This window comes from Dipodomys merriami, unplaced genomic scaffold, assembly GCF_024711535.1.
Source record: "Dipodomys merriami isolate MVZ:Mamm:240054 unplaced genomic scaffold, mDipMer1.0.p SCAF_158, whole genome shotgun sequence".
In the NCBI taxonomy this organism is placed as follows: domain Eukaryota; kingdom Metazoa; phylum Chordata; class Mammalia; order Rodentia; family Heteromyidae; genus Dipodomys; species Dipodomys merriami.
The window spans coordinates 2,295,443-2,308,935 of NW_027202915.1; the positions used below are offsets into that span (position 1 = coordinate 2,295,443).

The window sequence follows — 13,493 nt, forward strand, 5'->3', positions numbered from 1 at the left end:
TCCTGAGGCCATGCAGTGAGCATCCTGCCCGCCCCAGGGTGCTTGTGACCACGTGAGCCCTGGGCAGCGGCGCGGGCCGGCCGGGCGGCCTCTGCGGGGCTGACCCCCAGGCCTTGTCCCCTTCTGCAGGAAGAACCTGTCCGTCCAGGGCCCCCGCTGGTGGCTGCAGTGGCTGGGCATCAACTTCACCCTCTTCCTGGTGCTCTTCTTCCTGACCACACCCTCCATCATCCTGTCTACCATGGACAAGTTCAATGTCACCAGACCCATCCATGCGCTGAACGTGAGTGACGCGCCCGGCTGGCAGGCCCACAGCAGGGCGCACGGCTCACGTCCGCAGGCTGGCCGTGTCGACGGCAGGACACACGGCTCACGTCCGCAGGCTGGCCGTGTCGACGGCAGGACACACGGCTCACGTCCGCAGGCTGGCCGTGTCGACGGCAGGACACACGGCTCACGTCCGCAGGCTGGCCGTGTCGACGGCAGGACACACGGCTCACGTCCGCAGGCTGGCCGTGTCGACGGCAGCGTAGGCAAGCTGGCCCGGTGGAATCAATCCACGTGCGCAGCCTGAGGAGCCTTCGAGCTGCACGAGGTGTAGTCAGTCTAGAACAGCCGTGGGCCTCGCTGAAAATCTACGCAGTCCTCATGGACAGGAGGGTTTGTGAGAGGGGGGTGTTCCGGTCAGGAAGCCGGGACGCCTCTGTAGACCCTGACTTCTTTCACATTTAGTTTTGGTAGCCTCGTTAGGAAGCCATTTGTGTGACGTAGGCCGGGTGAGGCGGCTCCTGCCCGGCTGTGGCCTGAGGATCGTTTGAAGCAGCTTGAACAGAAAAGTCTGTGAGGCTATTTCCAGTTAACCCTCAAAAGGCCAGAACTGGGGTATGGCCCACGTGAGAGAGAACCAGCCTTGAGCAAAAAGCTGAGTGAGAACAAGAGGCCCAGAGTTCAAGCCCAGGTACTGGTGTGCACACACACACGCGCACACAGTAGCAACTTAAAGATACTCACAAAGCCATCCCAAACTTTCTTAGATTCATTCTCCTGGGTCTTCTACGGTTAATTTGCTTTCATGTAATTCAAAAGCAGCTTTAGAAGCTGGCCGTTAGAAATCTTTCCACTTAGCCTGTCTCTGATTGATGGGTGGGTTGTGTCCTGGGGACCTGGGGGCCCTGCCCAGCGGCCCCGCTGGCCTTCATTTGTCAGAGAATTTGTTCTGTCCTTACATTCCGGTCCACCCCTGGCTAACAGCCAGCCGGCGTGCTCAGAGTTGGTGCACGCAGAGGTGGCATGGGGGTTGGCATCGGCACGGTTGGCAGGCAGTGTCGGCACGCACAGGGCCGGCGTGCACGCATGTTGGCACGCAGTGGGACAGAGCCCAGCGTCTGGCGAGCCGTGCGGGCCAGTGCGTGTGTGGGTGGCCAGCGTGGCAGCAGCAATGCGTGGCCCCCCTCCTGCAGCAATGCGTGGCCCCCCACTCCTGCAGCAATGCGTGGCCCCCCCTCCACTCCTGGTGGGAAGTCGTGGTTTTCCACGTGCAGTGCTGAGGCCAGATCATCGGGTCTGTATAAGTGGGGTCTCGGCGTGTGCAGCTCTATAGCTACAGAATCCGATCAGCTGAGAACGGGGTTATTTCCCAGCCCTGGGGCCGCCGCCTGGCCCCCACAGTGGGGGGTCCATGGAGCTGCCAGCCAGTAGACCCCCCGGGGCCTCTGACTCCTCGGCGTGGATCTTGTCTTTCAGAACCCAGTCATCAGCCAGTTCTTCCCAACCCTCCTCCTCTGGTCCTTCTCTGCCTTGCTCCCATCCATTGTCTATTACTCCACGCTGCTGGAGTGCCACTGGACCAAGTGAGTGCCGCCCGGCCAGGCCCAAGCCAGGGCAGGGGGCACACAGCGGGCCCACGGGGCACAGGGTGGACACACGGGGCACGCAGCGGGCACACAGGGCACAGAGCAGGCACACGGGGCAGAGCGGGCACAGCGGACCCACAGGACACAGAGCAGGCACATGGGGCAGAGTGGGCACAGCGGACCCACAGGGCACAGAGCAGGCCCACGGGGCATACAGTGGGCACACAGGGCACAGAGCAGGCACACGGGGCACACAGCAGGCACACAGGGCACACAGCAGGCACACAGGGCACACAGCAGGCACACAGCAGGCACACGGGGCACACAGCAGGCACACAGCAGGCACACAGCGGGCACACAGCAGGCACACAGCGGGCACACAGCGGGCACACAGCAGGCACACAGCGGGCACACAGGGCACACAGCAGGCACACAGGGCACACAGCAGGCACACAGGGCACACAGCAGGCACACAGCGGGCACACAGCAGGCACACAGGGCACACAGAGGCACACAGGGCACACAGCGGGCACACAGCAGGCACACAGGGCACACAGCAGGCACACAGCAGGCACACAGCAGGCACACAGGGCACACAGCAGGCCCCTGGGGCACACAGTGGGCACACAGCAGGCACACAGGGCACACAGCAGGCACACAGGGCACACAGCAGGCACACAGCGGGCACACAGGGCACACAGCAGGCACACAGCGGGCACAGCAGGCACACAGGGCACACAGCGGGCACACAGGGCACACAGCAGGCACACAGGGCACACAGCAGGCACACAGCGGGCACACAGCGGGCACACAGCAGGCACACAGGGCACACAGAGGGCACACAGGGCACACAGCGGGCACACAGCAGGCACACAGGGCACACAGGCACACAGCAGGCACACAGGGCACACAGCAGGCACACAGGGCACACAGCAGGCACACAGGGCACACAGGCACACAGCAGGCACACAGCAGGCACACAGCAGGCCCCTGGGGCACACAGTGGGCACACAGCAGGCACACAGGGCACACAGCAGGCACACAGGGCACACAGCGGGCACACAGGGCACACAGCGGGCACACAGGGCACACAGTGGGTCCACTGGGCACAGCAGGCCCCCAGTGGATGGGACGCTGGGAGCACACACAGGCTCTGGGGGTACCGGGTGCACTCACAGACCCAAGTGCTCACCTCTGACTCCTGCAGGTCAGGAGAAAACCGGATCATGATGACAAAGGTCTACATATTCCTGATCTTCATGGTGCTGATCCTGCCCTCTCTGGGCCTCACCAGGTATTGCCAGCCCCGCCCACAGGCCATGAAGAGCGCGCGCAGCTGTCCCCAGCAGAACAGAAGGGGCCCCATTCTCACCCTTTGTACCACTCAGCCTGCACATTATGGAAATGGGATCTTCCTCAAAAAGAGAGAAAAAAGACGGAAGCAGTGTGTGGCTCACACCTGTAACCGCAGCCACTCAGAGGCAGGAATCGGGAGGATCACAGTTCAAGAGCAGCCAGGCAGAGAGATTTTTGAGACACCATCCCAACCAGCGGGTCTGGTGTGGGGTGCACGCCTGTGGTTCCAGCCGTGAGGCAGGTAGAGGATCAGCCTCCTGGAGGCCACTGGCAACACCCAAGGCCTTGTACAGCCTCTCACACTAGAGCCCAGGGAGGGGACATGGCACAGGTGGTTCAGCGCCTGCCGCTGCGTGCCAGGCCAGCGCTCAGCCGCTCCCGTTGAGCCAGGGCCAGCCTCAGGCTCTGGAGTGGAGTGGAGTGGGGCCGTCCCAGGGAGGGCTGGGGGCCGGGATGGAAGCTAGAACGCTGGCCCAGCCTGGGGGAGGTGGGGGAGGGGGAGGGAGGAGGGGAGGGAAGGGGGAGGGAGGAGGGGAGGGAAGGGGGATGGGGAGGAGGGGAGGGAAGGGGGAGGGAAGAGGGGAGGGAAGGGGGATGGGGAGGAGGGGAGGAAAGGGGGAGGGAGGAGGGGAGGGAAGGGGGATGGGGAGGAGGGGAGGGAAGGGGGAGGAGGAGAGGGAAGGGGGAGGGAAGAGGGGAGGGAAGGGGGATGGGGAGGAGGGGAGGGAAGGGGGAGGGAGGAGGGGAGGGAAGGGGGAGGAGGGGAAGGAAGGGGGAGGGAGGAGGGGAGGGAAGGGGGATGGGGAGGAGGGGAGGGAAGGGGGAGGAGGGGAAGGAAGGGAGAGGGAGGAGGGGAGGGAAGGGGGATGGGGAGGAGGGGAGGGAAGGGGGAGGGAGGGGAGGGGAGGGGGAGGGAGGAAGGAAGGAGGGAAGGGGGAGGGAGGAAGGAGGGAAGGGGGAGGGGGAGGGGAGGGAAGGGGGAGGGGGGAGGAAAGGGGAGGGGGGGAGGGAAGAGGAATGGGGGAAGAGGGATGGGGGAGGGAAGAGGGATGGGGAGGAGGGGAGGGAAGGGGGAGGAGGAGACAGAAGGGGGAGGGAGGAGGGGAGGGAAGGAGGGAAGGGGAGGGGGGAGGGGAGGGAAGGGGGATGGGGAGGAGGGGGGGTAGGGGGAAGGGGGAGGGGAGGGAAGGGGAGGGAGGGGGAGGGAAGGAGGGGAGGGAAGGGGGAGGGGGGAGGGGAGGGAAGGGGGAGGGAGGAGGGGAGGGAGGAGGGGAGGGAGGAGGAGACGGCTCTCACAGGGAATTCTCTCCTTTTCCAGTCTGGATTTCTTCTTCCGGTGGCTATTTGACAAAAGTTCCTCAGAAGCGTCCATCCGGCTGGAGTAAGTGTCGGCCCAGCGTCGCGCGTGAGTGCGTGCATGCGTGCGTGTGTGCGCGTGTGGTGTGCTGGGCTGGGGCTGGGCTGTGCAGTGCAGGGCTGTGGAGGGCTGGGCTGGGCTGGGCTGGGCTGGGCTGTGGAGGGCTGGGCTGGGCTGGGCTGGGGCTGGGCTGGGGCTGGGCTGGGCTGGGCTGGGCTGTGGAGGGCTGGGCTGGGCTGGGCTGGGCTGTGGAGGGCTGGGCTGGGCTGGGCTGGGCTGTGGAGGGCTGGGCTGGGCTGGGCTGGGCTGGGCTGGGCTGGGCTGTGGAGGGCTGGGCTGGGCTGGGCTGGGCTGGGGCTGGGCTGGGCTGGGCTGGGCTGGGGCTGGGCTGGGCTGGGCTGGGCTGTGGAGGGCTGGGCCTGGCTGGGCTGGGCTGGGCTGGGCTGGGCTGTGGAGGGCTGGGCTGGGCTGGGCTGGGCTGGGCTGGGCTGGGCTGGGGCTGGGCTGGGCTGTGGAGGGCTGGGCTGGGCTGGGCTGGGCTGGGGCTGGGCTGGGCTGGGCTGGGCTGGACTGTGGAGGGATGGGCCGGGCAGGGCTGGGCTTCAGGACCGGCGTCTCCCTGCTGCACGTGGGGGCTGCCGAGGGGTTCTGTTTTCACTCGATCAGGCAGAGCTGGGGACACGCGGACAGGTGAGGAGGGGCCGGCCTCGGTGGGGAGCACCACCCACTCCTTGCGTGGACGGGGGTGGGTGAGGACAGGCCTCGGTGGGGAGCACTGGGCCTCGGTGGGGAGCACTGGGCCTCGGTGGGGAGCACTGGGCCTTGGTGGGGAGCTCCGTCCACTCCTTGCGTGGATGGGGGTGAGGACGGGCCTCGGTGGGGAGCTCTGGGCCTTGGTGGGGAGCTCCGTCCACTCCTTGCGTGGATGGGGGTGAGGACGGGCCTCGGTGGGGAGCTCTGGGCCTTGGTGGGGAGCTCTGTCCACTCCTTGCGTGGATGGGGGTGAGGACGGGCCTCGGTGGGGAGCTCTGGGCCTCGGTGGGGAGCTCTGTCCACTCCTTGCGTGGATGGGGGTGAGGACGGGCCTTGGTGGGGAGCTCCGTCCACTCCTTGTGTGGATGGGGGTGAGGACGGGCCTCGGTGGGGAGCTCTAGGCCTCGGTGGGGAGCACTGGGCCTTGGTGGGGAGCTCTAGGCCTCGGTGGGGAGCACTGGGCCTTGGTGGGGAGCTCTAGGCCTTGGTGGGGAGCTCCGTCCACTCCTTGCGTGGATGGGGGTGAGGACGGGCCTCGGTGGGGAGCACCGTCCACCCCCGGGTGGGGCCCCACGGCTCTGGCTCACGGCCCGCCCCTCCAGGTGCGTCTTCCTGCCGGACCAGGGCGCCTTCTTCGTGAACTACGTCATCGCCTCGGCCTTCATCGGCAACGGCATGGAGCTGCTGCGCCTGCCGGGCCTCGTCCTCTACACGGTGCGCATGCTCATGGCCAAGACGGCCGCCGACCGCAGGAACGTCAAGCAGGTGCGGGCTGCCCGAGGGCACCTTCCAGGGCACCAGCTCCAACCAGGACAACAGCTCCAGGACACCACCCCCCAGGACACCCCCCAGGACACCACCCCCCAGGACACCACCCCCCAGGACACCCCCCAGGACACCACCCCCCAGGACACACCCCCCAGGACACCCCCCAGGACACACCCCAGGACACCCCCCAGGACACACCCCCAGGACACACCCCAGGACACCCCCCAGGACACCCCCAGGACACCACCCCAGGACACACCCCAGGACACCACCCCCCAGGACACACCCCAGGACACACCCCAGGACACCACCCCAGGACACACCCCAGGACACACCCCAGGACACACCCCTCAGGACACACCCCAGGACACACCCCAGGACACCCCCCAGGACACCCCCCAGGACACCACCCCCCAGGACACCACCCCCAGGACACCCCCCAGGACACCCCCCAGGACACCACCCCAGGACACCCCCCCAGGACACACCCCAGGACACCACCCCCCAGGACACACCCCAGGACACACCCCAGGACACCCCCCAGGACACACCCCAGGACACCACCCCCCAGGACACCCCCCAGGACACACCCCAGGACACCACCCCAGGACACACACCAGGACACACCCCAGGACACCCCCCAGGACACACCCCAGGACACACCCCAGGACACCACCCCAGGACACACACCAGGACATACCCCAGGACACACCCCAGGACACCCCCCCCCCCAGCCCGGCACTGCCCAGCCTCCTGGTAACGCCAGGCCCTGTGCCAGGAGCCCCTGCAGCCCGGTGCAGGGCTGGCTGTGTGGGGAACCCCGGCCGGCCCTCCCGCCCGTCCACGGTGCTCACAGGTTGAGGCTCCAAATACACACATACACACAACAAAACCGTGCGCCTCCCGAGCTCACGCGTGGCTCAAGCGAGGTCCAGGCCTGGCTGCGCCCGCTGCCTCCTGTGGGCCAGCCTGCGACCGTGCTGCCCGGGAGCTCAGATGCCCTGGCCCGTGCTCATCCCGCACCCCTGGACCAGGCAGTGTCCAGGTGACGGGCGGGCCCGCCGCAGCCTAGCCGGCCCCCGGGGTCTATCCGCAGAGGCCAGCCCGTGGCGGCCCCCGGGGTCTATCCGCAGAGGCGGGCCTGGGTCGTGGAGGCCGGCCCAGCCCCCGGGGTCTATCCGCAGAGGCCAGCCCGTGGTGGCCCCCGGGGTCTATCCGCAGAGGTGGCCTGGGTCGTGGAGGCCGGGTCTGGTCGCATCTCAGAGAGTGGGAACTGGCCGGGGAGGGGCGGGCGGGACCAGGGGCAGAACTGGGGGGATTGCTGGGGAGCGGGGTCCCAGTCTGCCTCCTCACCCCCCCCATGGCACATGGGGGGGTCAGGGGAGAACCTGACCGTGAGTTCCTCACCCCCCCAGAACCAGGCCTTCGAGTTCGAGTTCGGCGCCATGTACGCGTGGATGCTGTGCGTCGTCAGTGTCATCATGGCCTACAGCATCACCTGCCCCATCATCGCGCCCTTCGGTGAGCCGTGGGGAGGGGCCGGCGCGCGCGGGAGGAGCAGGAGCAGGAGCACGCGGCGCCGGCCGCACGGGCCGCTGGGCACGCAGGTTGAGCCGGGCGCGCCGTGGGCCGGTGGCCTCCCTGCCGGTCCTCCCGCCCTCAGGTCTCCAGCGGAGGGGGCCGGGCCAGCGAGCCTTCCACGGAGTGGGCGGTGCGCGGCCGGGCCAGCGCGGGGTTTGACAGCCTCTGTGTGCGTCCCAGGGATGTGGGGGCTCGTGGGGGGCGTGGGAGGGGTGGGTGGGCTCGCTCGCTGGGCACGCAGGGGCCGGCTGGGGTGCGGAGCGCCCCCGGCCTGTGTGAGGGCCCGCGTCTGGTCCCAGCCCCACCCCAATCCCAAGTAACAGAGAGGCGGCGGCCTTCGGCCGGGCGCCCTGGCTGGGTCCCCGGCGGCGGGGGGGGGGGGGGGGGGGAGCGGAAAGACTCAGGATGAGCGTCTTTCCCAAGATGAGCCCAGGCCTCGAGCTCCGGGGAGACGCGTCAGACACGGGCGTCCGGGAGGGGGTGGGGGGCAGAGGCGCGGCTCACCCTACTTGGGTCCACGCCGCAGCTCACCCACCCCAGCTCACCCACCCCAGCTCACCCACCCCAGCTCACCCACCCCAGCTCACCCACCCCAGCTCACCCACCCCAGCTCACCCACCCCAGCTCACCCCACCCCAGCTCACCCCACCCCAGCTCACCCACCCCAGCTCACCCACCCCAGCTCACCCACCCCAGCTCACCCACCCCAGCTCACCCACCCCAGCTCACCCACCCCAGCTCCCGAGGTCCTGGGCTCCCCTGGCCCGTCCCGCTCACAGCCCGCCCCGCAGGCCTCATCTACATGCTGCTGAAGCACATGGTGGACCGCCACAACCTCTACTTCGCCTACCTCCCCGCCAAGCTGGAGAAGGGGATCCACGTGGCCGCCGTGAACCAGGCCCTGGCCGCCCCCATCCTCTGCCTCTTCTGGCTCTTCTTCTTCTCCTTCCTGCGTCTGGGTGAGCGAGCCCTGGGCCTCACGCTCCCGTTCCTGTCCAGACAGACAGACACACAACCCCTTCCGGGCCAGACGTGGAGCCCTGCCTTAGCCCCACTGGGGGTGGCCGTGCCAGAGGCCCCTGGCGCTGTCCCCCTCACCCTGCGCCCCTGGCTCTGCCCCCCCTCACCCCGCGCCCCTGGCTCTGCCCCCCTCACCCCGCGCCCCTGGCTCTGCCCCCCTCACCCCTCACCCCTGGCGCTGCCCCCCCTCACCCTGCGCCCCTGGCTCTGCCCCCCTCACCCCACACCCCTGGCGCTGCCCCCCTCACCCCTGGCGCTGCCCCCCCTCACCCCTCACCCCTGGCGCTGCCCCCCCCTCACCCCTCACCCCTGGCGCTGCCCCCCCTCACCCCTCACCCCTGGCGCTGCCCCCCCTCACCCCTCACCCCTGGTGCTGCCCCCCTCACCCCTGGCGCTGCCCCCCCTCACCCCTGGCGCTGCCCCCCTCACCCCTCACCCCTGGCGCTGCCCCCCTCACCCCTCACCCCTGGCTCTGCCCCCCTCACCCCTCACCCCTGGCGCTGCCCCCCCTCACCCCTGGCGCTGCCCCCCTCACCCCTGGCGCTGCCCCCCCTCACCCCTGGCGCTGCCCCCCTCACCCCTGGCGCTGCCCCCCCTCACCCCGCGCCCCTGGTGCTGCCCCCCCTCACCCCTCACCCCTGGCTCTGCCCCCCTCACCCCACACCCCTGGCGCTGCCCCCCTCACCCCACACCCCTGGCTCTGCCCCCCTCACCCCTCACCCCTGGCTCTGCCCCCCCTCACCCCGCGCCCCTGGCGCTGCCCCCCTCACCCCTCACCCCTGGCGCTGCCCCCCCTCACCCCTCACCCCTGGCGCTGCCCCCCCTCACCCCTCACCCCTGGCGCTGCCCCCCTCACCCCTCACCCCTGGCTCTGCCCCCCTCACCCCTCACCCCTGGCGCTGCCCCCCCTCACCCCGCGCCCCTGGCTCTGCCCCCCCTCACCCCTCACCCCTGGCGCTGCCCCCCCTCACCCCTCACCCCTGGCGCTGCCCCCCCTCACCCCGCGCCCCTGGCTCTGCCCCCCCTCACCCCTCACCCCTGGCGCTGCCCCCCCTCACCCCTCACCCCTGGCGCTGCCCCCCCTCACCCCGCGCCCCTGGCTCTGCCCCCCCTCACCCTGCCCCCCTGGCGCTGCCCCCCTCACCCCGACCAGGAAGTGGATGTGGTTTTCTGGGGGTTGTCCTCACGTGGCAGAGGTGGGATGGGGAGAGGAGTCTGCCGTTGGGAGGAGGGAAGGGCAGGGGACGCAGCTTGGGACAGCGGGCCTGGGCCTGAAACCCAGCCAGGAACGAGGTGGCTGTTCCTGGGCCCCGTGTGCCCTGGCTGCACCCCACTGACAGGTTGGCTTGGGCAGAGCGGACCCCGTTCTGGTCTGGGGCTGGGGAGAAGCAGAGCCCGGCCCTGCTCTGTGCCCCGCACCGCCGCTTGCTCAGCCGCGAGTGAGCAGCAACCCGCCCCGCGGCTGCGTCTGCCCCCAGGTCTGAAGGCCCCCGCCACGCTGTTCACCTTCCTGGTGGTGCTGCTCACCATCCTGGCCTGCACCGTCTACACCTGCTTCGGGTGCTTCAGGCACCTCAGTGCTGGGACCTACAAGGTACAGCCCCACACAGGCCAGGGCCCGAGGCAGACAAGCCCCCTACAGGCCAGGGCCCGAGGCAGACAAGCCCCCACAGGCCAGGGCCCGAGGCAGACAAGCCCCCTACAGGCCAGGGCCCGGGGCAGACAAGCCCCCACAGGCCAGGGCCCGAGGCAGACAAGCCCCCACAGGCCAGGGCCCTGGGAAGATACCCCCCCACACACAGGCCAGCGCACCGGGGCAGACAAGCCCCCTACACCAGCCAGCCAGGGCCCTGGGGCAGACAAATCCCCCCACAGGCAAGGGCCCGAGGCAGACACGCCCCCACCACCTCTCCCCACTGCCTGAGTTGGTTTATGGGGAAGGGCGGGGGCTGGGGTGACTGCATGTCCCTTGCTCCCTGTCCCGCCCTCCCCCCCTTCCCTCTTGGGCCACATGGGAGTGGGTGGATCAACCACTTTCACTGTGCTGCTGTTAACAGTCTGATTTGGGTGGATGAGCTCAGGGAGATGTTGGGTCTGTTGGTTTTGGGGTGAGCGTGGGGAGATCAGTTTGGTCTGTTCATTTTGGGGTGAGCTCGGGGAGATCAGTTTGGTCTGTTGGTTTTAGGGTGAGCTCAGATCAGTTTGGTCTGTTCATTTTGGGGTGAGCTTGGGGAGATCATTTGGTCTGTTGGTTTTGGGGTGAGCTCAGGGAGATGTTGGGTCTGTCGGTTTTGGGGTGAGCTCAGGGAGATCAGTTTGGTTTGTTGGTTTTGGGGTGAGCTCAGGGAGATGTTGGGTCTGTTGGTTTTGGGGTGAGCGTGGGGAGATCATTTGGTCTGTTGGTTTTGGGGTGAGCTTGGGGAGATCAGTTAGGTCTGTTGGTTTTGGGGTGAGCTCAGGGAGATCAGTTTGGTCTGTCAGTTTTGGGGTGAGCTCAGGGAGATGTTGGGTCTGTTGGTTTTGGGGTGAGCTTGGGGAGATGTTGGGTCTGTTGGTTTTGGGGTGAGCTTGGGGAGATCAGTTTGGTCTGTTGGTTTTAGGGTGAGCTCAGATCAGTTTGGTCTGTTGGTTTTGGGGTGAGCCCAGGGAGATCAGTTTGGTCTGTTGGTTTTGGGGTGAGCTCAGGGAGATCAGTTTGGTCTGTTGGTTTTGGGGTGAGCTCAATCTGTCTGTCATTGTGTCTCCTCTCATCTGCAGACAGAGGAATCCGTCAGTGAGAGAGGAAGCGAGGTGGAAGGCCGGGAACCGCCCCCGTTCACGGTGAGCTGCCTGTGCCCCTGGGCCTGCGTGCCGCCCCGGGCCTGGTTGTGGGGCCCGTCCGCGTCCGCTCGGCCTGGCCAGGGTGCTTGGACCGGCTGGTGCTTGCAGGAGTTTGTAGGTCAGGACAGCCGTCTTCCTCATCTACGCAGGTGCCTGGAGCCACAGCAGGCACAGAGCGCCCTCTCTGGCTTTCTAGCTTCTGGTGGGGTGGGGGCTTCCGTGGGCCACAGGCACTGCGGCGGCCCCACGGCCAGGTGGGGTTCATCCCCAGCTTCTGAGGGAGGCAGGCCCTGTGCTTGGCTTTCCCAGCCCCCTGCCCTGGGGGTCCACACGCCAGGCTGGCAGGGCTGTCCCGTCAGCCAGCCGCCGCCTCCACCAGACCCTCAGCACTGACACCCAGATGAGCGCGGGGGAGCAGCCAGCCGCAGGGCAGCGGGCTGTCCCAGGTTCCTGCGAAGCCCGGATGTGGGAGGGCACTGTGCCCACACCCGCTGGGCGTGTCTGCAGAGGGGGTGTGCGTGGCTCGTGCCCAGGTGGCAGCCGGGCCCGGGCCGCCCTGCAGGTCCCGTCGCCTCCTCCATAGACGGATCCTCTGGGGATCCTGCTGACAGTGTTCCTTCCCTCGGGGTGGGCTGTCCCTGTGGTGACAGGATGACGCTGGCCCCGTCCCCATGGTCCTGTGCCTGTCCTGTCCCTGTGTGTGACAGGATGGCCCTGTCCTCTGTCCCTGTGTGTGACAGGATGGCCCTGTCCCTGTCCCCATGGCCCTGTCCTCTGTCCCTGTGTGTGACAGGATGGCCCTGTCCTGTCCCTGTGTGTGACAGGATGGCCCTGTCCTCTGTCCCTGTGTGTGACAGGATGGCCCTGTCCTGTCCCTGTGTGTGACAGGATGGCCCTGTCCTGTCCCTGTGTGTGACAGGATGGCCCTGTCCCTGTCCCCATGGCCCTGTCCTGTCCCTGTGTGTGACGGGATGGCCCTGTCCTGTCCCTGTGTGTGACAGGATGGCCCTGTCCCTGTCCCTGTGTGTGACAGGATGGCCCTGTCCTGTCCCTGTGTGTGACAGGATGGCCCTGTCCCTGTCCCCATGGCCCTGTCCTGTCCCTGTGTGTGACAGGATGGCCCTGTCCCTGTCCCTGTGTGTGATGGGATGGTGGGGTCTGTTCTCCGATTGGCGGGAAGGCGGTGAGCGGGCTGGGCTGGGTGCTGTTCCCCGCACTAACTCTGGCGTGTGCTGCAGCCCTACCTGCCCCGCATCCTGAACAGTTTGGCCTCGGAGAAGACAGCGCTGTCCCTGCATCAGCCGCAGACCTACGGCGCCGTCTGCGATGACGGGGTGCCGCCCGGGCATGGTGCCGTCCACAGCGCCGGAGGGCCGCTCCCTGGGCAGTGCTCAGCCCGTGCCCAGCAGGAGGCCTGAGGCCGGGGCGCTCGCTCGAGGAAGCTGCGGCCGGGCCGGGCCTGTCTGCGTGCCGCGTGCCGCGGCCGGGGTGGGGGCGGGGCCGCAGCTAAGCCTGTTTTGTCGGGGGAGGGGCGGTGCCCCCCCACCCCCCGCCGTGGGGCTCTCTGGGACCTGGGAAGGACTGTGGACGATGGGTGTGTGGCGGGGCTGTCACCCCGCCAGGACGCACCTCCTCCTCCCCGCAGGTGTGCACGAGGCGCTGCACAGTGGGCGGCCGCACGGGCTCACGCACAGGTGCGGCATGCTGCGCGCTCAGGGCCGCAGCCTGGGCAGGCCTGGCCCGCGGGCCCAGCGGGGCGGTGCGCACCCCCGTGCCGCGGCCGGACCGGGGCGGGCAGGGATAATAAAGCGTCCGTTGAGCCGGCTTAGTGTGCAGCCTCCCGCCTCCGTTCCACCCCAGCCCCAATCCCGTGCCCTGCAGCTCCCTCCAGTAGGCTGCACCCAGGAGGGAGGCCCGGCCCGGCCCACCCCTGGGCTCCTCCTGGGCCTGCTGGGCTGTGCTCGGCTTTCTTGAGCCAGCTGGCC

At 68.3% G+C, this 13,493-nt stretch overlaps 1 protein-coding gene across 4 annotated transcripts in view; it reads left to right on the top strand.

The window, feature by feature from the left end:
* The window catches only part of Tmem63a (transmembrane protein 63A), a 33,483-nt gene extending 20,156 nt beyond the window's left edge, over positions 1-13,327 (top strand). For all 4 annotated transcript variants that reach the window (XM_070023227.1, XM_070023228.1, XM_070023229.1 and 1 more), the window contains 10 exons: positions 130-283; positions 1,744-1,850; positions 3,061-3,147; positions 4,528-4,590; positions 5,922-6,084; positions 7,503-7,608; positions 8,460-8,627; positions 10,167-10,282; positions 11,446-11,508; positions 12,747-13,327. In XM_070023227.1, the coding sequence (XP_069879328.1) occupies positions 130-283; positions 1,744-1,850; positions 3,061-3,147; positions 4,528-4,590; positions 5,922-6,084; positions 7,503-7,608; positions 8,460-8,627; positions 10,167-10,282; positions 11,446-11,508; positions 12,747-12,926 (1,207 nt within the window). In that variant the 3' untranslated portion in view covers positions 12,927-13,327. The remainder of the gene's footprint in view (positions 1-129; positions 284-1,743; positions 1,851-3,060; positions 3,148-4,527; positions 4,591-5,921; positions 6,085-7,502; positions 7,609-8,459; positions 8,628-10,166; positions 10,283-11,445; positions 11,509-12,746) is intronic.
* The last annotated feature ends 166 nt before the right edge of the window (positions 13,328-13,493 follow it).